Below are 27,746 nucleotides of genomic sequence, written 5' to 3'. Positions count from 1 at the left end.
GGGAAGTACCAAGTGACATGCTCCGAAGAGCATTTTGTTTGCGGACTCTCGCTGAGCTGAAAATAAAACCATTCATTGCAGCACACAGAATGTTGGCAGAAGCACATACCTTGAATGAAATTAGAAATAAATCCTTTGTTAGTCTCAGGCAGCCCCCCGACATGGTAGCAAAGGTCCAAGCTTAGAGAGCAAGTAAGAAAGAACAGGATTTAAAACACACCACAAAAATCAACAACTCTGCTTTGTCTCTTCTGACAGGTTAAGCAGGCTCAGTATTAACTTCAAATATGATGTGACATGCATTTAGGATCAACTGGAAACAACTAGTAGTTTGCCATCAATATCTTATTTCAATAGGTGATCATTTTGTCAATTAAAACGTTTGTGCCACAAAACAAGATTCTGCCTATAAGCAAAGAACTCCACAGAGACCCCTTCAACTATATTGTTACTATACAACCTATGTTGCCTTTCCCCCTTTTTGGTCTTTTTGAATCCCTCACTTCTACTGTGGAATTAATGTTCATGTGGCAAAAAGGTCATGTAAATCAGTTGCCATGAGTAACTGCTGAGCAAAATCACCTGGGTGCACACCTTAAATGTGCAAGAAAACCCACACCATTCATTGTATGTAAGCAACAGATTTACTGCAATCTGTCATTGCTGTTCCTTATTTTTTGGTGACTGAAAGGGAGAGTTGTGACCCCTTTAAATGTATTTTATTTTCATTTTAAGTATCTGTCCCCAGAGGGAACTGTGATACCTTTTGGTTAATGATACACTGCTAAGACCACATCAGCAAAATCTTCCCACCCTATTCTCCTTAGCTTATAACCTTGTTGCTCTAAGTCTAGGATTTGGCCTCTAAACTGTTAAGAGAAGCGAGGGGAATTTCAATTCATCCCAGAAGGAGCTGCTTCCATGAAACCCTAAGACTACCACTTACCAGTCTTCCTGAACCATTGAACTTCACTGACTCGTGTTTCAAATGTCGTCATGTCCTTTCCGAATTCTTCATCATATCTATAGTATGCTGGAGCAGGAATATGCAAAATGATAAAGGAATCTAAGCAAGCTTCTGTCATGGAATTGAACTAAACAAGATGTCTTTTTCCACCAGCACCCCAAATTATTTTGTACTTGCTAAGTGAGTGAGAAGTGCTATAACATAGCAAGCTACATACCTGCAGTCAAGTATTTTAGAAGGTTCTCCAAATCAGATGTTCTAAAAATGAAGTAGGGGAGGAAGTTATCCAAACTTGCTCTAAACAGTGCAATGTAAGAGATAAAATGTGATATTGGACCTAATGTGAAGGTTCATTTTTGACAAGGAATGTCAGGTGCTTCTCTCTCCCACTTGCTCCATTAAGCAGGTCCTTACACAATTAAGTATCTTGACCTCAACTGGGAGAACAAGCTCACTCTAGTTTCAGAGAGGCAAACTGAAAATGCAAAAGCACATACCAGGAAAGAGCGGCCTAACGAGGGGAACAAAAGCCAATAAAAGGCAAAATAGAGGAGAGGGAAAAACCTCTAAACATAAAAATTTGAACAATGCTCCCTCAGAATAGAAAAGCCAGAAAACAATTTAGCCCTGTGCCATCTTAACAGTGCAGACTAGAGTCCTTGAGATGCCAAATCTGCAGCCTAGAACAACAACAAACTCCTAGGGCAGGTAAGGTCCCGTCCATTCCCTGAAGTAAACAAACTTTCACAGTAGGTCCAATGTCACATCTTCCTGTAGGGAGGAGTGGATTCTTGAATGTGGTACTGAAAAGCTTACCAGACAGGCACCCATCTACTGAGACAGTGTAGGACTTGCCTGCTGAAGGAAGCCTCAGCAGATGCATGCACCCAGTTTTTAACAGGGCTTGACTGCCGAACCTTGGGAGCAACACTCCCATAACCTCCCTCAGGTGCTGCAGTCAGGGAGACAGCTCCCGCAGCCTCCCCAACAGAGAAATCTGCTGGAAAACAGAAGGCTACCAGGCCTCATAGCAGGCTGGCCCATCTTTCTTAGTAGATGCGCTCTCACAAAGTATCCAGAAAACTTTATTTCTCCTTAACCAACAAGAGTGACAGAAACCTTCTGTCACCCGACCTGCATAGGGAGTTAGGCAGGAAAGAACTGGAATGAGGTTGCCCTACAAATCAAGGAAAAGAGATCTAACAAACATAAGGACCCAGCCTCTTTCTCTTTCTCCAGTTCAACCAAAAGCTCTTTTCTTTCCTGGTCCCCCCAAGTCGCCTCTTCGTTCAAAATCCTCCTGTGGTTTGCGGGTTCTTCATCTAATCCCCTAAGCAGCCCAGTCCTGGCCTAGTGGATCAAGTGGCAGGAGGGACAACCCATTTGAGGAGCCCCTCCTCCCTTCAGGAAAATGTACTTTCTCGCAAAGTTCACCTCTCACTGTTAGGAAAATGGTGAAGAACTGCAAATGCATTAACAGTTCATATTACTGCATCTTCCCAACAGCCTTGAGGAGCGCTGCTGTGCTGTAACTGCACAGGTGGAGAGCAAAGGCTGACAAACAGTGCCTTTGCTACTATCACTCCTCATCCGGAGTCCATGGCTGAGATGAAATTTTGAGTCCAGGTCCAAAAGGCAATGCAACAGCAGAACTTCGAGCTAATTCTCTTTTACTGGATTCTACCTTTACTTTGCAAATCAGTTCAAGCTGGTCACCTAACCTTCTTCACCTACGCATTGTGCAAAGTGAGTAACAACAACTGGTAAGAATGAAGTGCAACTCACATTTCTTCTCCAGTCTTCCCATTGATTTTGTACATTATAAGTGGAACCAAACACCTGTAGGCAAAATAAATTACAGCAAATTATTCTTAGTAATCCTATTGACTCGAAGCATCAGCCTGTCCTCTGGAAAGGCCATGCCACCTCCATGCATCTCATCGTTATCATTTAATCTGCAATTCTGGGGTGCAATCATACAGAAGATCCACTGCCTGAGCTCTAGGATTTGATGGAAGGTTTGAAACTATATTATGAGGTGTCCTGTCTTTGCTGGTTGCGGGATTTGATTTTGTTGAAAAATACAGATTTATTAGATCTAGAAGGACATGATAATAGGTTTGGGTGGCATGCATATTTATGGTATAATAATAATAATAATTTATTATTTATACCCCGCCCATCTGACTGAGTTTCCCCAGCCTCTGGGCGGCTTCCAATAGAGTGTTAAAAACAATACCGCATTAAATATTAAAAATGAAAGTACACAAAGGATTCCTCAACCACGTGATAAGGAAATCAATGCACAAGGTATGGGATAGATACAAAAACATATTAGAGCGAAGAACACCATGGTGGCTCTCCCCACTGGAAGCAATTTCAGTTAAAAAAGTAAACATGAAAGGGTATTGGGCCACCCATAAAGAATTGCTGATAGAGGCAGATGGCCAATTAAAATTGAATAAGAGGAATATTAACAGATTGGCTACAGTATTACCAATTAAACAATGTTTTTAAAGTAGATTTTTAAAAAGAGGATTTATTACAGAAAGATCAAGATCTGAAAGTGATCTGCTGGAAAATAAGGTGAAAATATTATCAAAAATGTACAAACTATTGTTGGAATGGCATACAAAAGATGAAGAAGTTAAGGCAGTGATGATACACTGTGCTAGAGATTTTGGGTATAAATATTCAGCTTTTATCTTGGGAATAGTTATGGAAAGAGGAAATAAAAATTACTTCATGCTGTTTGTTGAAAGAAAATTATACAGTGGTGCCTCGCAAGACGAAATTAATCCGTTCCGCGAGTCTCTTCGTCTTGTGGTTTTTCGTCTTGCGAAGCACAGCTATTAGCGGCTTAGCGGCTATTAGCGGCTTAGTGGCTATTAACGGCTTAGCGGCTATTAACGGCTTAGCGGCTTTAAGAAAAAGGAAACAAACTCGCAAGAACTCGCAAGATGTTTCGTCTTGCGAAGCAAGCCCATAGGGAAATTTGTCTTGCAAAGCGACTCAAAAAACGCAAAACCCTTTCGTCTAGCGAGTTTTTCGTCTTGCGAGTCATTCGTCTTGCGGGGCACCACTGTATGAAAATGATGTACTATTGGTACATAACCAAGAAAGATTGCAAAAATGTATAAAACCAAATCAAATATGTGTTGGAAATGTACAGAGAGAGAAGGTACATTTTGTCATATGTGGTGTCATGTCATAAGGTAAAAGACTTATTGGAAATGATTTATAATGAATTACCGTATTTTTTGCTCTATAAGACTCACTTTTTCCCTCCTAAAATGTAAGGGGAAATGTGTGTGCGTCTTATGGAGCGAATGCAGGCTGCGCAGCTATCCCAGAAGCCAGAACAGCAAGAGGGATTGTTGCTTTCGCTGTGCAGCAATCCCTCTTGCTGTTCTGGCTTCTGGGATTCAGAATATTTTTTTTCTTGTTTTCCTCCTCCAAAAACTAGGTGCGTCTTGTGATCTGGTGCGTCTTATAGAGCGAAAAATACAGTAAATGTTTAAAAATACATTTGTTAAGAAACCAGAAGCCATCCTTTTAGGTTTAATAGGTGAAGAAATACCAAGAGAAGACAAAAGACTTTTTTATGTATGCAACGGCGGCAGCGAGAATGTTACTAGCCCAAAAATGGAAAGAAGAAGAATTACCTACGCTGGACGGAGGTTAAAAAGGATTTAGAAATATGGTCAAATCTGAAGCTTTCCTTGCTTGGTCGAATTGCTGTTATAAAGATGAATGTATTGCCAAGAATGTTATTTTTGCTCCAATCATTACAAATTTTAGACAAGATGGATTGTTTCAAGAAGTGGCAGATAGACATCTCTAGATTTGTCTGGCAGGGCAAGAAGCCCAGAATAAAATTTAAAATATTAACTGATGTAAAAGAAAGAGGGGGGTTTGCCCTGCCAGACCTTAAACTTTACTATGAATCAGAAACTTTTTGCTGGTTGAAAGACTGGCTGCTTCTTGAGAATACTGACATTTTGGATCTAGAAGGTTTTAATAATGTTTTTGGGTGGCATGCATACTTGTGGTATGGCAAGGTTAAAGCGCATAAAGCATTTAAAAACCATATTGTCAGGAGAGCACTGTTTAATGTTTGGACAAGGTATAAGGACTTACTTGAAAATAAAACCCCAAGGTGGTTGTCACCAATGGAGGCAAAGGCTCAGAAAAGGCCCAATATGGAGGCCAAATTGCCAAAATATTGGGAGATTTTGGAGCAAGAAGGAGACAAATTGAAATTGCAGAGTTTTGAGAAACTAAAAGACAGGGTGCGAGATTGGCTTCATTAGTATCAAATAAGAGAGTTATATAATTGGGATAAAAAAATTGGCTTCCAGGTGGAAAAATCAAAGCTGGAAACAGAACTGTTAGAATCCAAAACTAAGACTTTGTCAAAAATGTATAACTTGCTGTTGAAATGGAATACTCAGGATGAAACGGTGAAATCTGCTATGATTAAATGGGCACAAGATGTTGGACATAATATCATGTTTGCTGACTGGGAACAGTTGTGGACCACCGGTTTGAAATTTATGGCATGTAATGCCTTAAGAGAGAATATTATGAAAATGATTTACAGGTGGTATATGACACCAGTCAAGCTGGCAAAAATCTATCATTTGCCCGATAATAAATGTTGGAAATGTAAAGAAACTGAAGGTACATTCTTTCACCTTTGGTGGACATGCCCAAGGATTAAGACTTTCTGGGAGATGATTTATAACAAAATGAAAAGGGTATTTAAATATACCTTTCTGAAGAAACCAGAAGCCTTTCTCCTGGGCATGGTCGGCCAATTGGTGCCAAAGAAGGATAGAACTTTCTTTATGTATGCTACAACAGCAGCAAGAATACTTATTGAAAAGTATTGGAAGACACAAGATCTACCCACTCTGGAAGAATGGCAGATGAAGGTGATGGACTACATAGAATTGGCAGAAATGACTGGCAGAATCCGAGATCAGGAAGAAGAGACGGTGGAAGATGATTGGAAAAAATTTAAAGACTACTTGCAGAAATACTGTAAAATTAATGAATGTTAAAGGGATGTTGGATGGAAAACAAGCGGTATTGGTAAAAAGACTAATAAGAATATGTAAATATGGACTGACAATTGGAAAATATATATTTATAATAGGTTAACGTTTTGAGTAAGGATAAATGCTAGAGGGTAAGGACTTGCTGAATTAAATATCTGAACTGGAATACAAAAAGGGAGGTGTGAGGAGGTCAAGAAACTAGTGAATGAAGTATAAGATTTGAAAATACTAATCTTTTTTCTGTTATGCTTTTTGGCTTTTTTCCTTTCTTTTCTTAATTGTTCTCTATTGTGTACTTTTTATGTGTTTTGTTTTTGTATTTTTCCATTTTTGTAGTTTTTCTTGGCTTTTGTTTTTTATGTTTAAATCTTGAAACTCTTTACTGTTTGTGAAACTTTAATAAATATTACTTTAAAAAAGAAGAAGAATTACCTACAAAGGAAGAATGGCAGATGAAATTGATGGAATACGCAGAAATGGAGAAATTGACAGGGAAGATCAAAAACCAAGAGGATCAAGTATTTGTCAAAGACTGGAGTAAATTTGTAGTTTACTTAAAAAACCATTGTAAACAGTTAAAATTATTGGTAGCATTGAAATGACATTTGTAATGTGAAATTGATTGTGATAACTAGAGATATACAATAGTTGGATAAAGCTTAAGATGCAGAAAACTTAAACTTTTAATATATGAACCCATGGGAGGGAGGGGATGAAGTCTGAAATTTGATGTTTGAATTGGTGAGAGATAAGGCATATAAAAATGTGAAAACCTAATAAAGAATGTATAAATATTAAAAAGGGATTTGATGGAAGAAGCCCCTGCTAACATCGGCAGAATCTGACATATGCTACCAGCATAACTGATCTGCTGGCAGAGCTTTCCCAATATACTGGAAGAATGTTCCAGTGGTGGAATGGCTGAAACATGTCAAGAAACGCGGGTGGGAGAAGGTAGCGCAGGGAGGAGCACACCCATGCCATAGCCTGCACCTTTTCTATCCATGACCCCTACTCAACAGTGGAACTTTTTAGCCCTCGTTGCAGTAAATGCCCATCCCATCAGCTAAATGAGAAGGAGGGGTTTAAAAATAACCACGGCAGAGTTTAGGGGAAGCTTACCTATGAAGGTGACCCGGAAACTACAGCTGATCCAGAATGTGGAAGCTGTACTGGTGACTGGGAGTGGCTGCCGAGACCATGTAACACTGGTCCTGAAAGACCTATATTGGCTCCCTGTACTTTTCCGAGCACAATTCAAAGTCTTGGTGGACAACCTTTAAAGCCCTAAATCACCTCTGGCCCGTAAACTTGAAGGAGCGTCTCCAACACCACTTTAAGCCCAGATGCTGAGGTCCAGCACTGAGGGCCTTCTGGCGGTTCCCTCACTGCAAGAACTGAAGCTACGGGGAACCAGGCAGAGGGCCTTCTTGGTGGTGGCATCTTCCCTGTTGAATGTCCTCTCATCAGATATCAAGGAGAAAAGTAACTATATAACTTTTAGAAGACATCTGAAGGCAGCCCTGCAAGGGGAAGCCTTTTAATGTGTAATGTTTTATTATGTTTTTATATATGTTGCAAGCTGCTCATAGTGGCTGGGTCAACCCTGTCAGATGGGCGGGGTACCAACCAACCAACAAATAATAATAATAATTAATTATTATTATTACTACTACTACTACTACTACTACTACTACTACTACTACTACTACAAAAGCCCACTCAGTAACACAGCATGCTACTGCCAGTATATAAACCCCAGACAGAGAGACCAGAACTCAAGAGGTCCACTGAGGTGACTCAGCTGAGAGGGCTTATATCACAGGGCTGTATCTTTCTAGCCTCATGCTGCAAACACTTAGGTGATCACATGGAACAATTCTGTAATAGGTAGGCATGGAGAAAGGGTACTTCACACACAAAGGGAGCACTTTGCGAGAAAACAACCTGGCCTCCCATCGCACAGGGGAATTTGAGCACTTTGCTAACCATTATGTGCCTAGGCTCCTAAGAGGTACTTCACCTCAGGGCTCCAGAACACAGAAACACAACACCAGGCTCTGTTTCAGCAACTAGGAATGCCAGGGCAGAGCACCTACACAAGCACATAAGGGAAGGCAGAATGCATCCTGTAGGGCATAACTTCTGCAACTGTCCCCTCATCTCTCCCCCCCCTCCACATATTCCATATGTTTCTACCCTACTTGCCTATGGTTCAGACACTCCTCCCCCCATTAGCAGGCAGCGGTACCTCTAAACTGTTGCTTTTACGTGGTTATTTGCGTTTTCTGATAGTGTTTTCCCCTTTTCGCCCAGGCTGAGCATGCATTGGATTTGGTGGCCTTTTGGACAACGTAGCATCGCGGTTACCTCTGGTCCCAGAGTAATGTAAGTATGAGGCTGCTTGGTAAGAAGAGGCTGAGCACCCCTTCCCTGTTCAACTCCAGTGGGGCCCATTGGGACTCCTAGGGTGCAAGGCAGGGAGCCCAAGGCAATGACAGCCCAAGCCACCCCTTCCTTAGTTGTAAGAAGGCCGGTGAGGGCCGGGGTCAGGCTGAAGTGGATGGAGCCATGGCCCACTGGCCCTAGCAGACTAGCTGCACTGGTGGAAGTGTCCATCTAATGGCAAACATCAGCACTAAGCCTCCAGGAACCAACAGGCACACATTCAGAAGAACAAGAATCAGGGATATCTTTTAAGAATTGAATTCCTGTCTGGGACACAAGTAAGGAATTTTAGCTATGAATCAGGACTGAGGGTTTTTCCACTCGGGCAACAACACTGGATCTATTGCATTTCAAATACTAAGAACATTTTAATGACAAAGGAAGTTAGTACAGTGGTGCCTCGCAAGACGAAAAGAATCCGTTCTGTGATTCTCTTCGTCTAGCGGTTTATTCGTCTTGCGAAGCAAGCCCATTGACGGATTAGCGGATTAGCGCTATTAGTGGCTTTTAGCGGCTTATCTGCTGATCGGATCAGCTGATAAGCGGCTTAGCGGCTTAGAAAAAGGGGGGGAGGGGGAAAAACCAGCAGGAACTCGCAAGGCATTGTCTTCTTGCGAAGCAAACCCATAGAAAATTCGTTTTGCGAAGCACCTCCAAAACGGAAAACGCTTTTGTCTAGCGGGTTTTCAGTCTTGCGAGCCATTCGTCTTGCGGGGCACCACTGTATAGTTCTGTATTTTGTTACTCACTTAAAATCTGCAGCTATTAGTCCACAGTCATCCAAGTGCAGAGATAAACACTCCAAGGCCTTTATAGCTGCACAATGTTGCCTATTCTGCAGGTGGAGAATGACGTTAGTTAATCAGTGATATAACAAATAAAGATAAAGAACATGTATCATTAGTTTGGTGTTACGCATAGCTTAAATACAAAAATATTTTTTTTTATTTCTGTTTTGCCATGTCAAACAGCTGTCAGGTTACAAGAGCCCCCAAATCATGGGGGACGTTTCAATCAAAAGTACCGTATTTTTCGTCCTATAGGGCGAAAAAAAATTCCCCCCCAGGCGTGGGGCTGGGGCGGGGGAAGCCTGAGCTTCCCCCGACTCCAGAACAGGCTGCTATCTGCAAGCCTAGGGAGCCCGGCGGGAAGTTGCGCCGGTCTCCCATGGCTTGCGGATATCTGCGCGAAGTCGCGCCGGGCTTCCACGGCTTGCGGGTAGCTGCACGAAGCCCGAAGCCTGCAGGCAGCTCTTGGCAAGCCGTGGGAGAGCTGCGCGAAGTCGCGCCAGGCTCCCATGGCTTGCGGATAGCTTCAGCGAAAGCCTGCATTCGCCCCATAGGACGCACACACATTTCCCCCTTCGTTTTTGGAGGGGGAAAAGTGCGTCCTATAGGGTTGAAAATACGGTATAAAACACAGAATGGAAGCCAGAATTCATTTAATACAAGCTGAAATGTGAGAAACTACAATATATCACATCAGACGGCAGGAGACTGGACTACTCCATTCGTTCTTTTGGAGGTCAGCTCCATTTGAGGCCTCCATCCATCCAAAGGCAGGCAGGCAGGCAGCCTTTCTGCCAGAAAGCAGCAGAAAGGGAGATGGGAAGCAGGGAGTTCTCTGCCAAATCTACTGAGGGACCCTGGCCACAGCCACATAGTTTAAAGCACACGGCATAAAATATAGCTGATTATCACACAGAGTAACCCACTCGAATGAGCAGAGCTAAGTTAAGCCCGTAAATTTCAGTGGATCTTCTCTGAGCAAAACTTAGTTGCATACTGCCTATCACTTACTGCAATAAATTCCAGGAACTGCATTTTACCCTTCACACCGCTACAATTCCCAGGACCCTGACAAACGACCGTTCCCAGGATTCCTTGAGGGAGGCCATGTGCTTTAAACATATGGTGCAAACATGATCCAGGTGTATTTGCCCTCCTGGGATGCTTCTGTTCCAACTGCTTATTATAACTTTAATAACTGGATTTTTATTCTGTTTATTAAATCTGTACACTGCCCTTCATCTGCAGATCTCAGGGCAGTTCACAACAAGCACAAAATATATAATAAAAACAAGAACAAAAAACCAACCAACCAACCAACCTACTCTTCTTCTTTTTTTGTGTCATATCTTTCAGATTGTGAGCAGGAACTGTTTTTTCTTATTATTATTCATCTTATATAAGCCACTCTAGGTGCCTTTTCGGCTGAACATCAGGATAAAAATGTTTTTAAACAACATCTTCATTGAACATATTTTAATTGAACCACCTCTTAACTGGAAGAGGAGTAATGAGATAGAAAATAACAGTAGGTGGCTGAATTCATTTGAAAAGGTTAAAAGTATCTCCATATTCATAAAAAACACATTTATGTTCCGGGCAGCTGTAGGCTATGACAAAAGCCTTTAAGTAGCCGCAATGCAACAACTCTCATCTTTTGGAAACTGCAAGAGCCCCGGGTGGAGGAGACAGGATAGCTAGACAAAGGCTGCCACCTTAAATACACTTGCTGGAGACTGAACGCAGGTGGGACTTGTTTCTCAACAAGCACCTGAGAATGCCACTCTTAAGACTGCATTAGACATGCTGGTTTAGAAGTGAATTCTTCTCATGTTTTATTTTCACTTTTTCCCTGCAAACAGTTTTTCTAAGCAACGGGATACAAAAGCAGCTTTGGTTGAAGGAAAAGAACACACAAGCAAATCCAAGGACAGCCAACTTTCATTTCCCCCTCCCCATAAAGATGTATTTGGTAGCAAGGAACAAAGCCCACTTCTGCTGAACTGCACCACACAATTGCAGACTGGAAATGAAGCAGCTGGTTTCTGAACTAACAGGTGGAAAGTTTCCAGGTTAGGGAGTGCACCTGCGGACTGCTGGGTGTTACCAGAGCTCCTTTCAGGGCATAAAAAGGAACAGATGGCTTGCCACCATTTTTAACTGAGGATGTGGAAGGAAGTGCCACAGCTCAGTGGTGGAGCAACTGCTCTGAGCTCAGCTTCAGTTCTCAGCATCTGCCGGTAAAGGCTACCTGAAAACTCTGGAAAGCCATTGCTGGTCAGTGAGGATAGACAATACTGAATTAGATTGGCCAATAGTTTGAGTTTGTGTCAATGCAACTTCCTAAGTGAATGCAAGTACCGTACTTTCCCGTATATAAGACAGGTTTTTTTTACTCTAAAATAATGTTAAAAAATGGGGGTCATCTTATACACAGATAGTGCATGGAGGGGGGGGGGACTGGTGATTGGTTGCAGCCATGAGCAGAGCAAGAACTTGTCAGTGGCGATTTGGTGGGTGATTGGTTGCTGCTGCAAGGGCTGCTTTGGATTGGGCGTGCAATTGCTGACTGCTGTTGGCTTCAGCGATGTGAGCGATTGTCAGCATTTGTCAGTTGAGTTAGTGATTTTCGGCATCCCCCCCCCCATTTTCTTAAATTTGAGTCCCCCAAAATAGGGGGCATCTTATACACTGGAGCATCTTATACACAGAAAAATATGGTACTTGCTGGGCATTCACATACAATCAAATGAATTTGCTGTCACAGTGCAAGACTGGAGTACCATAAATTCAAACATAGCAGAAATGAAATGTCTTGGCACAGTCTCTGGTAAGCAAAAGCAATTAAAAGTTCATCAAGTAAGGTCCTCTTATAAGGGCCACGGTCCCTGGAAGTTCATTTAAATGACTGCCTGGGGCAGAGCTTTACAGGTGGTGGCACCCACACTTTGTAAATACATTACCCCCATGAAACTAGGATGGTGGCAACAACCTGCTCTTTCAGGAGCCTCCTTAAGACTTCTTAAAGAAAAGAAAAGAAAAGAAAAGAAAAGAAAAGAAAAGAAAAGAAAAGAAAAGAAAAGATCAACAGGCTTTGTCTGGATAGCATTGCTGGAAATTGTCTATGCTGATCTCACAGACACAAGTTAACTCTGCCTTAACTCTGTATTTTAGTTTTATCTTCTTATCTCTCTTTGTACACTACTGCAAAATTTTCATATGGTGGGAGGTGTATAAAACAAACTAAAAGATGCCCGCGTTACAGGGGACTGGACTAGATGACCCTTGTGGTCCCTTCCAATGCTACAATTCTGCAATTTAGGTAGCGCTGGGAGAGACATGGGAATGTAGGATGCTGCCTTATGCTGAGTCAGACTATTGGCCCATTGACCTCAATCTTGCCTATGCAGGTTGGCAGTGGCTCTTCAGGCGCCCCAAACTTCAGGTGCCATTGCAGATTGAGCCAGGGACCTTCTGAATACAAAGCAGACACTCTGAGCTATGGCCGTCCCCAGGATATGTTAGTCTGTTTTGTGTACCCGATCTCAAGCAACCATGGAAGTATTTATTAAACCCATTTAATCTTGTAAGTGGGAGCTCTCCCACAGAAGTGAAAGGGGTCAAATGCCACACACTGATTTATGTGCCCATGCACACCAGCAAGGGCTACTAAGAACAAAGCCAGAGAAAGAAAACCAAATTTTCTAGACCCAATGCATTTCTCTGCAAAGTAAACCTGCAGAAGTTTAATAAAGAAAGACAAGATGCAGGTGCTTCACTTATACAAAAATCAGAATAGAAGCCCCCCAACTTTTTTTTTTTTTTTTTACCTCTAAAGCAAACTGGGCAGCTAATTTCAGGAGGTTAGCCAAACTTTGTTCTGTCATCCAGGTCGTTGAGTCTGGGTCCGTTACGGTCCTTTCCATTTCATCAATTGCATGGGAAGCTTAAAAAATTGAAGAAGAAGGTGGAGGTGAGGGAACAGGGAAGACATTAATGATAGGCTGTACTAGTTCATACAAGAGTGGTTGTGCTTTCTCAGATCAGCAGCTGATTGTTCAAGGCATACAGGTGTCCTATCCTGAGGCAACAAAGTGCTCCTATAGTTGTGAAAGTACATGGCTTGTCTGTCCACTGTGCTCATTACTATGGTTACTAAACCCCTAATCTGATCCCTTCAAAGGCCAGGCCTTCCATTTTTTTGCCAAATAATCCACAGATGGAGTGTGTTTAGCTCTATATGTATAACCAAAAGCAAGGACAAACCAGGACAGATCTGCATACGCTGAGCTATATGCATAGATGCAACCCATAGAAATAACAACTCTAATGTAACTGGAGATATCATGCATACCCTTCTCAACAACAGAAATCTATTCCTGTAAAAGGCGGTATTGTTACAAATATAGCTGTGGACAAGGATAGAGAAGACAACGAGACAGCTTGCTGAAGTTAGAAGCTGTAATGTTTAATGAAGCTGTAAAGAAGATGTAATGTTTAATAAGGACAGAAAACTACAGAACCCAAAGTTCCCTACCCACTTTTACCTCTAAGTCCTCCTGGGCAAGATAGGAAATCCCAAAGCAGAAAATATAACTAAATATTCCACCACCTTCTGTTTTTACCTGCTGCCACGTCATTCTCCAAGATGGCAATTTTATAGAAATAAAAATAAGTGAATATGCAGTTGGGATGGTGTCTCTCTGCTTCCTTCAATGCCTCCTTGGCCTGCAGACAGAGGGATTAGCAGGATTGCTATTAAGTAGTAAAGCAAGGACAACTAACAACAATTAAACACACAGGATGCACGGAACACACTGATATTATTTACATCATTTCACAGAGAACTTAGGGCAAGAGCCACCAGCCTGGCACCCAGGAAGTCTTCTAGTGGTGGCCCTGGGCAGGTGCCCCAGGTTTCGAGCTTTCTTTTATTTTATTTTTATTTTTTAAGTCTCTAGCCCTCCTAGAAAGAAAGTTAGGCAGCAAAAAGTGCATGTCTCTTCCAAGTGATTTCTGTGAAATGAAAATGGTGTGTGGCTACCTCGTATATCTCTCCTGGCCCTGAGGAAATGTTTCCTGTTGCAGGGGATTGGACTGGATTACCCTCAGAGTCTCTTCCAACACTACAAGTATGATCCTATATTAGGCAGCACCAGTATCCGGGAGGGTGGGTGTCATCTACATAATAAGGACTAGCATGATATGGTTGACGTCCAATAGTAAACATAAGGTTGTCTCTCTAATTTTGTATCATATGACAAAAGCAGTCATTTTGTGTTATGCCACGCCTCCTTTGTGGTAGCCATTTTGTGACTGGCACCCCGTACGCTCTCAAAATTCAAAATGTGCCCATATATTTGAAGCTGTTGGCAACCCTTGATTTGGGGGTTCAAAAACCAAAGGGAAAAACTATTATCATCATGAGGTTAGATTAACCGTGCAAGACAAAAAACTTACTGTTCTGTTGCTTCATTTAGGGTTACCTTTAGCCAGTTTTTGTTGTTGTTAATAATAATATAACAAATAAATTAATTTTAACTGTGCACAGTTTGAATACATACATATGGCGAAAGTCTGTTACGTAGTATGAAATAATTAATAATATTTAGATTGGGCATGCCTGCTCAGTACGAAATCTCATTGAATTTATTAAAATGTGTCACTGCAGGCTTGCAGTTACTGGTCCAGGTTGAAGTCTCGTGTTAATAGGCAAGGCTCTGAATAACTTGGGGTCCAGGATATCTTAAAAACCACCTGAGCCCTGATATTCCAGCCCGATCATTGAAGTCATCCAGGGCAGCACTGTTAAGTTGTCTCCCATGTTACAGAGGCCCAGCTGGCCTCATTCAGAAGTTGGGCATTTTGTCTCGCAAGTTCTATGCTAAATTATCTCTTGAGCAGCCAAGCCAGCTGCCTGAGTGATTGCTTTGTGCTGTTACTATGTTGCTATATACTGTCCTGATGTTTGGCAAGAGGGTGGCGTGTAAATACTTTTGCAAATAAATAGAACAAGAGCGCAATCCAATGCTGTGCTGTGCACTGTAGGTTTCTAGCAAAAGGGGCTGGCTCAGCTGCTGCAACTATGCAAGTGAAAAGAACAAGCAGGACATGAGAGCTTCCTATTAGAGGCTTTTGAGGTGGGGAGATGAATTGGAACCACGTGAGGAAGGGCCATGCACACAGCCTTGTTTCCTGAGTAGTCAAGTGCAAGTTTGTGACCAAAGGTGAGGGTCGGAGGATGCCAAGAGCTTCTATGAGCAAGGCAGAACTGGCTGCAACAGTTGCCTGGGCTGCAAATGATGTTCCTTTAGGTGTTTGCAGTATAGCCTTCTGTGCCTTTGCAACAGACCACATGGGTGATAGAACCATAGCTTCAGCTATCAACTACCAAACGAATATATGCACGGAGAAACCTCATTTTTCAGATGAATTAATGTTAAACTTTAATAACCTAAACACAAGGAGGAATTTGGACAAGTACCCTTCCCTCTCTGAAGGCAAATGATTTCCATCACTGGGTGGTGATGACAAGACATGCAAAACCTGATTGCAGCCCTTGCTCCTAACAACCTTTTGTTGGGCTGGCATAACATACATCTCCAACATTAAATTAATAAAGAAAAAACATCCTTCTTGCGGGATGGGTTTTAATAGATAGGAGAGGATATATTAACTGCAATTTATCTCTCCGGGCACCCACGTGTGTGGGATGAAGAGAGTTTAAAAGTCCCACCCTTAGCAGCAAAATTAAAGGAATTGGCTGTCAGGCCTTCTTTTAATTAAGTCCAGCTGCGAAGCGAGCCGACTTCCTCTTTTCGTTTACCCCCCTTAAAAAAGAAATCAGACAACTGGAAGCTGCCTTAAAATATGATATACTTACTCATAGTCTTGCACTGGTTCTCAGCTACAGCAGCAGTAAAATACATATATTTACAGTAAAAGCAGTCTCAGGCATACTGCCTGATCTGGAGCAAGTGGACATCTGTCCTCCTGCACAGCTGGTCAAAGAGCGGGATGGGGGAGTGGGGAAATACATCTTTGACTGTTCCCACTCAAGAGAGGAAGGGAAATGATGCCACACACTCTACTAATTGCATTTCTATGGTCTGAGTGCCTGCCAATCAGCCACACAGCTCTGTGGCAGTCAGCCCCTAATCTTACTATGTAGCAAGAATGAGCAATGTTAGGTTTGGCTGCTACATCTCCCACATTTCGAAAGGAAGATCTGCCCGTACCCCCACCCCACAAAACACCCCAGGCCTGCTAATATTAAACAGAAGCAAATTTTAAGACTTTCCATAAGCTCATGGAGAAGGTTAAATTGGAAAAAACATCAGCACCTGAGGCTGGAGAAATACCTTGAGAGGCTCTTTCAAGCGAAGAAAGCAAGCAGCTATATTCCTTTCCAGACTTGCAATATTCTTCTCTATTTGTCTGCCTGAGCAGAGTTTGAATGAGTAAGTGTACCACTCAAGGGCTTCATAATACTTTTCTTCCTAGAAAATAAGCATTGTGTCTTAAACTGATTGTAATCTGTGAGTTCCAAGCTCATGGGTTGTGAACAAGTATGCAGTTGTTCTGTCCTTCATCAATAGGAGGTTGGAGAGCATGGTGACTTCTCAAAGCCAAGAGGGCTAGGATAACACTGATTATTTAGATCTCAGAGTTGGGGAACCACCTGCATTTTGAAAGGTATGTACTGCAATCCAGCACAACAATCCTTGCTGAAAACCACTATCACAGCCCTTGAAAAATACTGGCTTAGGAACCTCGAGTTGAAAAAAATGAAAGAGGCTGCATTTTATTTCATTTCATAACCAGTCCATGTCTGCTAAACGTATTCCTGTACCTGTTTATTTTGAAAGCTCAGATACCCAAAATATTGGCAAAGTGCAAGGTGAGTGGGAAGGTGTTCCAAAGGAATGCTACATTCAGGTTTCAGCCCACAGACTGCTTGCATTCACCATACATAAGGAGTTAACCACATGTGGTAGTCAAATAATAATAATAATAAAATTAATTTATATCCTGCCCTCCCTGGCCAGAACTGGGCTCAGGGCAGCTAACATCAAAAATATATAATACATTAAGACATAAAATTCAGCAATCGACTGAAATACAGCTTAAAATCGGATTAAAATCAAAATAAGATCAGATGGCTACCCGCAAATTATAACTATAACTATAACTATAGGGGTTGGGAACCTTAAGTACTCACCAGGCTCAGCTATTTGTATGAGCCAGTGAGAAGAGTTAGAGAGGCCACCTGTATGCAGGGTCTTGTAAAAGGAGAGGGGTCAGACTGAGCCCTGACCAAAGGCCTGGCAGAACAGCTCCGTCTTGCAGGCCCTGCGCAAAGTCCCGCAGGGCCCTGGTCTCTTGCAACAGAGCGTTCCACCAGAAAAGGCCCTGGCTCTGGTAGAGGCCAGTCTAACATCCTTGAGGCCCGGGACCTCCAAGATGTTATTGTTTGTGGACCATAAGGTCCTCCGCGGGGCATACCAGGAGAGGCGGTCCCGTAGGTACAAGGGTCCCAGATCGAATAGGGCTCTAAAGGTTAGAACCAGCACCTTGAACCTGACCCTGTATTCCACTGGGAGCCAGTGCAAGAAGAAAACAAGAAGAAAAACTTTGCATGGCTCCAAACCTTATAGTACTTGGTAGCTCTGTCCCACAGAACATGGTGCAGGTGATCCAGTGTTTCAGGACGCAGGAACTTTCCTTGGTTGTGGTCTGAGGAGACAAAGTTCAGCACTTCACCAATTTTAGAGCATTAAACATATTTGCAAGGACAGGAGCAAAGTGCACTCTATTAAAAACCCTCAAAGCCAAACTAAAATGTGACCTTATCTAAAGCTGGACTCTTGGCATCTTACATAAAGCCTGGTTCTAAGAATGCCCAATCAAAGTTAAGTCCTACCTGTTACTTTCACCCAAGCAAATATGCTTAAGATAATCTTAAGGGCGATATATCCTGAACCAGTGTGGCCCATTCCTGACAGGACAGCCAGGGAAGAGGAGGACGACAGCATTTGCAGTGGAAAAGTGGGTCAGGGATTCAAAACCACCTTCCTCTGCCCCACTTTCCCCACAAACCCACCAGCTTACATTTGTCTAGAAGCCTAGGTCATTGTTAATAACTGGGCAGAGACAGAAACTAACTGGCCTTAACTGCTATCATATGGAGCTGCTGAAATTGATTTGTGGGCTCCCAGTTCCCGAAGTTCCTATATCTTGAACTGGAATGACATGTGGGATGGCAAAAAGGAAGCAGCTGCCTGGGGGCTGCAACAAGGGGAAGGGGACCATTACTGAGCCTGAAGCCCCTTAAGGACCACCTGATCACTTATACCCCCCTTCAGTCACTGAAATCCTCTGATGGGACACTTCTGGGGGTTGGCCTTCATCAGGGACTGAGTGTTTAGTGTGCAGGCCCTGCCCTGTAAAACTCCCTGCCAGTAGATGTTTGGCAGAAACTACCCCTTGCCTTCTCTCAGATACCTCTTAAAAACTGCCCCTTTTAGACAGGCCTGACCAATATGATTTTTTCTTTTTACTGAGTTACCACCAAGGAGCATCAAAAGAAAACTGGCACAGACCTGCAATAACACCTTCAATTATATTTTGGGCAAGTGACTCATTCATTGTCTGTATCAGGAGTTCAATCTGAAGAAGACTGATTTTGCCAAAATCCGGGAATCCTTTAAATCTCTCAGCAAGTGAGTCCAAAAAGTCTAGCGCGATGGTCTGCCTAGATATGCAAAGAACATGCAAACAGGTTGGGCATATGGACTGCCAGTCACTGGCAACAAGACAGGCAGGTAGCATTCATGAATTGAGTTTCCAATAGCAAAATAACCTAGATTCCTATCCACCCACATTGCCCTCTAAAGGGAGAAAATTTCAGTCACTCTCTGATGCTCTCACACCAAAAGCTTCATGAAACACTGCCACCCTGACAACAGACCGTTTAGAACTGCATACACCAAATGTATGTACACCTGCAATAATACTAATTGCAGGCCTCAATCTGCTCACCCAAACATCTCTCCAAAATGGTTTGGGCACCTAAATGTGCCCAGATGAAAGAGCCATTGCCCCTTTATTTTCTCATCATTCCCAATACTCCTGTAATTTTTCTCTTAAGGAATTCTACCATGACAAGCCATGTCATAATTTGAGTTCCTTTGTCTTCCTTAGCGTCTAGTCTGCTTGATGAAAAACTACTACTGGTCATGATCCCTTAGATAGCTGTACCTCTCATGCTCCAGAAGCAGTTTTGCTACATCCACAAAAAAATCTAAGGTGAACCCATGACGCAGAAGTTCATCAATAGCTGGAGAGGGAAGGAAGTGGCAAGGTTAGTGTGTCACTGAAAGCAAAGGGTGGAGAGGAAGATAAAATCAGACAAACAGAAACATCAATACTGTTCAGGTTTTGATTTCCAAGTGCTAATCACAGAATCCAGATAGACAGGATTGTAGCTGATTTGATTAACTTGGGTGGGGTCTCAGAAAATACTGAATGTGCATAGTATAAAAACAAATATCCCTCCAAATCTATGCTAATGGCACTGAAGGAGGAAAATATTCACTTGGGTGAATATGGACTGAGAGTGCAAGCACATGTACTGCAAACAGCCATTTTTCTACTTTGCAGTTCATACTCTTTGTTAAAAACAGAAGAGGCTCATCAACTAAAACACTGTGCAGTGTAAAATGAAGTTGCCTCTGTTGCCATAGATTAAACAGTCCTGGCACTTTCCCTCACAACTCAACCTTCCTTTACAGGCATGATGCCACATGTGACTTATTTTGAACCAAGGATGGTACCTGCGCCAAGTTCTGCCTCTAGCACATCACCTTTCAGGAGAATCCTAATTTTCAAGAACAAACCAGCTGGATGCAAATCTTCCTGTAAATCAAGAAATCAAGACATTATTTTGACAGCCAAACTATTCTTCACCATATTCAGGATATTTTTAACTGGCTGCTGTCAGAGCTTAGCTTATTCATAACTCTGAAAGAATGTCAAGGCCCTCTCATCAGCACTCCCCAAAATATATATTCTAAATAATCTCCTAGAATAATTTTAAACATCCTTAGCAACAAGTCAGCCAGCACTGCGATTATAATTTCTCATCCCAGAGCCTCAAAACTATATTCTTTATTTTTTTCAGAATTCTCATATGGAGAGTGGGAGAGGAGAAATTGCCTCTTTGCTGTCTCCAATATCCCGTCTTCTTCTGAGTTAGCAGAGACCCCAGGAGTATCAGCTGCCCGTCACACCAAAGATCATTTAAAGGGGTGAAGGAGGGTGCTGTTCACTCTCTGCATTCACACCATACATTAAAAACACCTGACTTCCCCCCAAAAATCCTGGGAACTGAAGTTTACCCCTACAAAGTTATAGTTCCCAGCACCCTTTGGGGGAAGTTATGTGCTTTAAATGTATGGTGTGCAGACACATCTGCTCTTTTGTAAACAAAACAAATAAACTCCATACTTCCCCACACCACTCCCACGCTGGCATCAGCCACAATCAGATAGACCATGGGTAGGCAAACTAAGGCCCGGGGGCTGGATCTGGCCCATTCGCCTTCTCAATCCAGCCTGTGGATGGTCCGGAAATCACTGTGTTTTTACACGAGTAGAATGTCCTTTTATTTAAAATGCATCTCTGGGTGATTTCTGGGGCATAGGAATTTGTTCATTTCCCCCCAAAAAAATATAGTCCGGCCCCCCCACAAGGTCTGAGGGACAGTGGACTGGCCCCCTGCTGAAAAAGTTTGCTGACCCCTGAGATAGATGAACTAAGAAGGAGCAAAGAAGGATGGAAGCCACTCCCTCACTCTGCCGCTACAAGGGGAAGAGGGGATAAAAGGAAAAGACTCCTTTGCCCCTGGACAGGGCAATAATAGCAGGTAGATTACTCTTCCAAGCACATTATGCAGCTATTGCTTTGAGAGGAGGAATTGGTACTACACTGCTAATAAAGCTGCTGCACAGAGCAGCCCTGAATTCTCATGTCTCTATGTGAAACAGCAAAGGGCCTCACACCTTGTAAGGCAACCCTGAATTCTCCATTCCGTGTAAGAAGTCTTAAATGTCTGGCAACTGTGCACAACCTTCATAGAAAACCAGGTGCATTGTGTCAAAATCACTTCATAACCCTATGTTCCTGCTAAAATCATACAGCCATAATGGTTCAATATAATATAACTCTTAGGGTCAGTGACAAAATTTTCATTAAGATCAAACAATGTTCACAATGAAGTATACAAGCTTTCAAGTTACAGAGGACTCTTCTGCAGACCAAAAGTTCAAGATTACCCAGGAGGGGAGTTAATGGAAAAACGAATGCTTCCAAATGTAAGTTTAATGGTGAACCCTTGTTTGCAGGTTATTTGAGTCATAAGGCGAAGATAGAACAAAATTTTGTTTCAGATTGAAATGTAGAGTTTAGTGATAAAAGCAAAGAGGCTTGGGGTAAAGATACTGTTTCTGGAGTAGCTCCACTGACTGCAGCACTTAACTCTCAGCAGAAACAAATCCAATCCATACGCTTAGAGCACAAGCAACTCACTCAGTCCCATGTCTTTCAAACAGCTGTTTGCTCCCTCACCTCATTAGCCATGGTGACAGCAACAAGAGCTTTCTGCTCATGACCTCTTATCCCCGAATCCAGATAGACATTACTTAGTAACCGCAGTACTTTAGCCTACAATTAAAAATAAATGAATATATAAGCTCAAAACGCTGGCATAAATGAATCCGTTCTAACCCCAGAGGAAAACGGATTCCTCCATTGGGCTACATGTGGTTTACAAAGATTTCTCACCTGCATTTCTTTTCCATTGGAGTATTTCCTATCCATCTTTCCAATTTCGTAACTCTGGCTGTTGAAAAGGGGGAAACCGACAACAGACTAGCTGATTATTCATAGCATAGAAAAGACCCACTTGGCTATATTCACAGGAAATATCATACTGTGTAAGAATAACTATATCCAGTCCACGGTACCAATTTTTCTCTTATTGTTTTACATGAAATGTTCCACAGTGAAGAAATTATACTGTAGATTATCCACTGCAAAGATGGTGAATTTAATGGGGTGTCATTTACTAATCACCTGAAGATTCCCCAATGCTCTGAATTGTAGGTGGTCCTCCTCTCCATGGAGGGCTCTTCAGTCATAGACCCATCTCCCCAATTTTGCTATCTGCTCCATCTTAAAAGTCCTCCATGAAATTTTAGTTGAAAGAAAAATCCAGGGCCCATGTATGAATAATCAGCTCACACGAAAGTGTCTTATTTCAAATGGCAAATCTGAAGCCGGCTGTCTACTCATAAATGAATATTGTCATGAATAAGTGTCCTAGCCTGTCCCTGCCATCTCAAGGGACAAGTTAGAGCCTATGTCAGCAAATGTACCAGCAAATAAGCAACCTAGTCAAGCTGTTTAAAATCCAACATGAATTATATTTTGGGACAAGATGGGATTCAAGATTGTTCACCTCTTCCTCTACCAGAAATAAATTCATGATGGAGCTTTTCTGTGAACACTGTTTACTTTAAAAGATGTACAGTGGAACCTCATGTTACGGACAGGATCCATTCCGGGTTCCACACAGAACTGACGCAAGCCGAAATGCCCCGTCTGTGCACGCATGCGGCACAATTTAGCGCTGCTGCACATGCATGAGCGCCAAAACCTGGAAGTAACTCATTCTGGTACTTCAGGGTTGCCGCGGGGCGCAACATGAAAACACGTAACCTGAAGCAGATGCAACATGAAGTGTGACTGTACTGGTGTAATCCCCTGTTCACTGGCCATGACAGGTCATGCGTTCCTCAACTTTGGTCTAATGTCTGCTTCCTTTAAGAAAAAAGCAGCTTTGGGAGGGTTCAATCTGGAGTGCAGCAGCAGAAGGAAAGAGTTGCTGTACCCTCTCGGGTCACTGCTTCTCTTCATCAAACCACCCAAGCTGCTGTCTCCACCTTCCAAATGCATGCTAACTTCCTTTGGAAAAATGCTCTCACAAGACTAGATTTTCTGCAATTGCAAACAACTTTTTAAGCCACTAGATGGTGCCAAACGACACAATTCAAACCAACGCTTGTTTGCCTTTGGTATATCCAAGACAGGACATTCTATCTCTATAGCCTAGGAAAAAAATAAGAAAAAAATGCCTGCTTGTGCTTTTTTGGGAGGAAAGGGCAGCATATGCTATCGGCAGGTACCTTCTGTTGCAACATTTTAATGCTTGCGGAAACCATTTCTATTCAGTCAGGCTTATGCAGGTGGTTCAGAAGGCATCTTTCAATAAAAATTTATGATGTTAAGATTTAAATGGTTTTTAAGTGGTTCCTCATGTTACAGACGCTTCAGGTTACAGACACTTCAGGGTTACAGACTCTGCTAACCCAGAAACAGTACCTCGGGTTAAGAACTTTGCTTCAGGATGAGAACAGGATTCGCGTGGCAGCAGCAACGGGAGGCCCCATTCAGCTTAAGAACGGACCTCCAGAGCAAATTAAGTTCTTAACCTGAGGTACCACTGTAAATCGTTCCAATTATTTAATCAATAGTGGTACATAAATATTTTTTATAAATATATACTGAATAAGCAAAAGACTACTCATGGATTTACCAGAGCCAAAAGGAGCTCTCTTCATATCTCTTCTGTGTGTATCCTTCCACACCAAAGTTATAGCACAGGCGGGAGAGGTAACAGGTCTGCAAATATACGAAACAAATGTACTGCTGTGTTAAAAGGCCAAGATGTGTGTGGAATAGTTGAAACATTTCCCCTAATTTTCAGTGAAGCACCACTGCAACAGAACAGAGTACAAATACATTAAAAACAGTCTCATGGATACTCACCTTTTGTGGCAGGCTCATCAGGAAGTTTTTGCACTGAAGAACACATGTGACTGCTTTCTGATGATTTCCTTCAGCAACTGCCTGAGAAAGCAAAAGAACAGGCCAGTAAACTGCTAGGTTGTGCCACAGGTCAATTTTAAATTGATGTTTCAAAATTCTAGAAAACTATGTTTGTATTGGAAACACGTTCACAGAAAGAGTGTGTCAAGTTCTATGAATTAAAAATGTTGGAAGCCAGTGAACTGCAGAAAGCACATTATATGAACAATACGAATGAAGACAACACTCATTACATTGCCATAGCACTACCACAGCAGCTTGGCATTTATTTTTTGCACCAACGTACCGATTCAGCCTGGAAAGAGATAATTTTGAACATGCCCTTCTGTATATCAGATTTGTGTTCACAAATATCAGTGTCTCTAGGACTCCTCTTTTTCAGCAGAGCATACAGTTGTTTCAGACTCTGCAAAATGAAGCAGGTAATATGCTTAAAAACAACCAACAAACCATGGTATTTGCTAAAAACACACCCCAAAAAATTATTGCACAGGAAGGCACAAACTTACATCCAAAGCAATCTCAAAAAATTCATTGGCAAGATCAGATTTTCCAACATTCGCATAGCCTTTGCCAGTCTTTGTAGCCATCTGGATCATAAAATAAATTTGTAAGTTTAAAACAAAAATGGACATTAGCCTCTATGGAATCCTACAAAACCAGTACATATTTTCAATAGAATAACAGAATCGAGAGACCTTTACAACAGTTTGGCTGGTTTAAATTAGAGATCGTGATCCTGGCTTATGGCTTTTTGAGCTGAGACCAAGAATCAAACCTGCATGCTCACCCATCACGCATAGCCTCATGCCTCTGTGCACCTGCTTAAGTGCAACTGTCACATCCTTCCCGGACAGCACTACTGGGAGTGGGAAGGACTGCATTCTGAAATCATGGAGCATCGCTGCCATCCAGCGATAGACAATGCTGAGCTAGATGGACCACTGGTCTGGCAGTGCAGGGCAACTTTTCTGGTATCTTGCCAGGCTCTAACCTGACTCAGGACGATTCAACCTCTTAAAAAGACCCAGACCTCCCAGGAAGAAAGAGCAGTCCAACTCCAGAACTGGTCTGAAAGGCCTCAATATCCATGGAGACACCTCACCAGGCCTTCCTCCAAAGGCTGTCCTGGAAGGACCCACAGGAAGGTTCCCTGACTCATATGCTTCTCAGTCTGAGTCTGAATCACCTCCCAGCTCCAGACAGCATGCCAGGAAGGTCAGGTGGCCCCTCAGTAAAGGACCCCCTAGGTGGAAACTCAGAGGAACATAGCAGCTCATGAGCAAGGGGGTCCTTGGCAGTAAAGGGCTGCTCAAGAGCAGAATTAAATGCACTTGGTCCTGGATGGAGTTTGAGAGACCAGACTATGCAAGTTCTCAGTTGATGACTAGCAGCTGCTGAAGCAACACACATCTTTCAGCTCCCAGACTTTTCTAACCTGACTTCTTTGCTCTACCTCTTGACGGTCCCCCAAACCTATGTGCGATGGCTCAAGTCTTCTGTACTGCACTCAGTTATGGACGTTGGTTTATGACCTTTTGACGTTTGCTTCTCCTGGGCTTCCTGTTTTGGAGGCTCCTCTGGCTCGTGACAAGTGCTGCTGTTTTGGATCCCAGCCTGTGGCTAATCTTGTTGCACGCAACTACCCTACCCACTGCTCAGGACCTGGGACTTCAATTTGGATGGAGGACTACTGCAATTTGTTTATACCAAACTAGGGAAGTGGTGCAGTACTGGTCTACTAATCAGGACATGAAGCCACACCCGTTTCATATCCTAGAAAGTAAGCCAGGAATAAACCAGTTCCCCATTTTGGGTGTAATGGGGAGCTGTGGTTTAAACAAGCCATAACAGAAGCGTCAAAAGCAGGTGCATGCAAAGAGGAGCAACGTCTATCATTGGGTTTATTACCTATAATTTATTAACTGTGGTAATAAAGTAGTTCATTAGCCATGTTAATAAAACTGATTGTTAAATGTGAGGTAGACCCTACCTGACATTCTGCTTCATAAAAAACTGCAAACGGCATGTACTTTAGAATTATTATAAAATATAGTGGTACCTTGGTTTACAACTTTAACCCGTTCCAGAAGTCCAGTCTTAAACCAAAGTGGACTTAAACCAAGGTGTGCTTTTCCATAGAAAGTAATGGAAAATGGTTTAATCCTCTCCAGACAATGAAAAGCAACCCCTAAAACAGCAACTCAATACAGTGGTACCTTGGGTTAAGTACTTAATTCGTTCCGGAGGTCCGTACTTAACCTGAAACTGTTCTTAACCTGAAGCACCACTTTAGCTAATGGGGCCTCCTGCTGCTGCTGTGCCGCCGGAGCATGATTTCTGTTCTCAACCTGAAGCAAAGTTCTTAACCTGAAGCACTATTTCTGGGTTATCGGAGTATGTAACCTGAAACGTATGTAACCTGAAGCGTATGTAACCTGAGGTACCACTGTATGAATTTTACTATCTAATGAGACAATTGATCCATAAAATAAAAGCAATAAACCAGACTGCAATCTACTATCCAGTATCAAAAACTGGCAGTGACCTACCCATTGCCATTGGAGGGACAAGACGGGAGGGGGGAGTTTAAGGGGTGTGTGGAAACACTCAAACTGGAGGAGCAAGGAGCGCGCATGGGGTGCTTGTGGGAAAGGAGGTGGCTAACTTGATGCAGGAGAGGGGCTTAAGTGGGGAGGGAAGGAAAAACACTGAAGGGATGAGGAGCATGCATGGGGGGGGGGGAAGGAGGCGGCTAACTCACTGAGGGGACACTTCTGCCCAATGCCCCAATCAGCACGATCTTTTGAGATCTCCCTCTTGTCAAAGCAGCTGAGCTGCAGATTGCTGAGGGGACGCTTCCCTCCCAAGCTTCTGTGGGGCTTGCTCTCCTCCCGCAGCTGCAAGGGAGAGAGTTGTGAGCCTTCCAACCATATGGCTGGTGGGCAAAGCCTCTGTGGGGATTGCTCTCCTCCCGCAGAGGCTTGGGAGAGAGTTGTGAGCCCGCCAACCCTGCCACTGAGGGAGAAGAGCAATCCCCGCAGAAGCTTGGGAGGGAAGCTGCATGCCTGCCAGCCATATGGTTGGAAGGCTCACAACTCTCTCCCTCACAGCTGCAGGAAACACCATGATGACCCCCTTCTCCGCTGCCAGACAACGGAAGTGTGGCACCCAAAACAGAAGTGCAGCCACAAACGGAGTTCGTTCAGAATCCAAAAAAACCACACAACCTGGAGCACTCATTTCCAGGTTATAATTGGTTGTAATCCAAAATGGTCATATACTAGGCTGTTCGTAAACCGAGATACCACTGTAAAGGTAAAGGTAAAGGGACCCCTGACCATTAGGTCCAGTCGTGGCCGACTCTGGGGTTGCGGCGCTCATCTCGCTTTATTGGCCAAGGGAGACGGCGTTTGTCCGCAAACAGCTTCCAGGTCATGTGGCCAGCATGACAAAGCTGCTTCTGGCGAACCAGAGCAGTGCACGGAAACGCCGTTTACTTCCGGGGCAGTACCTATTTATCTACTTGCA

The 27,746-nt window shown here is 42.9% G+C and overlaps 1 protein-coding gene across 5 annotated transcripts in view; it reads right to left on the bottom strand.

Annotated features, from left to right (window-relative positions):
• Window positions 1–27,746, bottom strand: part of TEX11 (testis expressed 11) — a 44,846-nt gene that overhangs the window by 8,630 nt on the left and 8,470 nt on the right. For 3 of the 5 annotated variants that reach the window (XM_083486325.1, XM_083486321.1, XM_083486323.1), the window contains 18 exons: window positions 24,725–24,805; window positions 24,502–24,621; window positions 24,156–24,236; window positions 23,923–24,008; window positions 22,110–22,167; window positions 21,894–21,989; window positions 20,102–20,183; window positions 19,527–19,605; window positions 18,869–19,020; window positions 17,917–18,002; window positions 16,628–16,765; window positions 13,892–13,994; window positions 13,097–13,212; window positions 9,228–9,313; window positions 2,753–2,806; window positions 1,185–1,225; window positions 947–1,033; window positions 110–180 (listed from right to left, as the gene is read on the bottom strand). In XM_083486325.1, the coding sequence (XP_083342451.1) occupies window positions 110–180; window positions 947–1,033; window positions 1,185–1,225; window positions 2,753–2,806; window positions 9,228–9,313; window positions 13,097–13,212; window positions 13,892–13,994; window positions 16,628–16,765; window positions 17,917–18,002; window positions 18,869–19,020; window positions 19,527–19,605; window positions 20,102–20,183; window positions 21,894–21,989; window positions 22,110–22,167; window positions 23,923–24,008; window positions 24,156–24,236; window positions 24,502–24,621; window positions 24,725–24,805 (1,617 nt within the window). The remainder of the gene's footprint in view (window positions 1–109; window positions 181–946; window positions 1,034–1,184; window positions 1,226–2,752; window positions 2,807–9,227; window positions 9,314–13,096; window positions 13,213–13,891; window positions 13,995–16,627; window positions 16,766–17,916; window positions 18,003–18,868; window positions 19,021–19,526; window positions 19,606–20,101; window positions 20,184–21,893; window positions 21,990–22,109; window positions 22,168–23,922; window positions 24,009–24,155; window positions 24,237–24,501; window positions 24,622–24,724; window positions 24,806–27,746) is intronic. The other 2 variants (XM_083486322.1, XM_083486324.1) reach the window with 1 other exon arrangement.

The sequence above is a fragment of the Podarcis liolepis genome, assembly GCF_965112155.1.
Source record: "Podarcis liolepis genome assembly, chromosome: Z".
NCBI lineage: Eukaryota > Metazoa > Chordata > Lepidosauria > Squamata > Lacertidae > Podarcis > Podarcis liolepis.
Note: the sequence above shows the minus strand (reverse complement) of the source record. Positions and strands in the feature narration are given on the sequence as shown.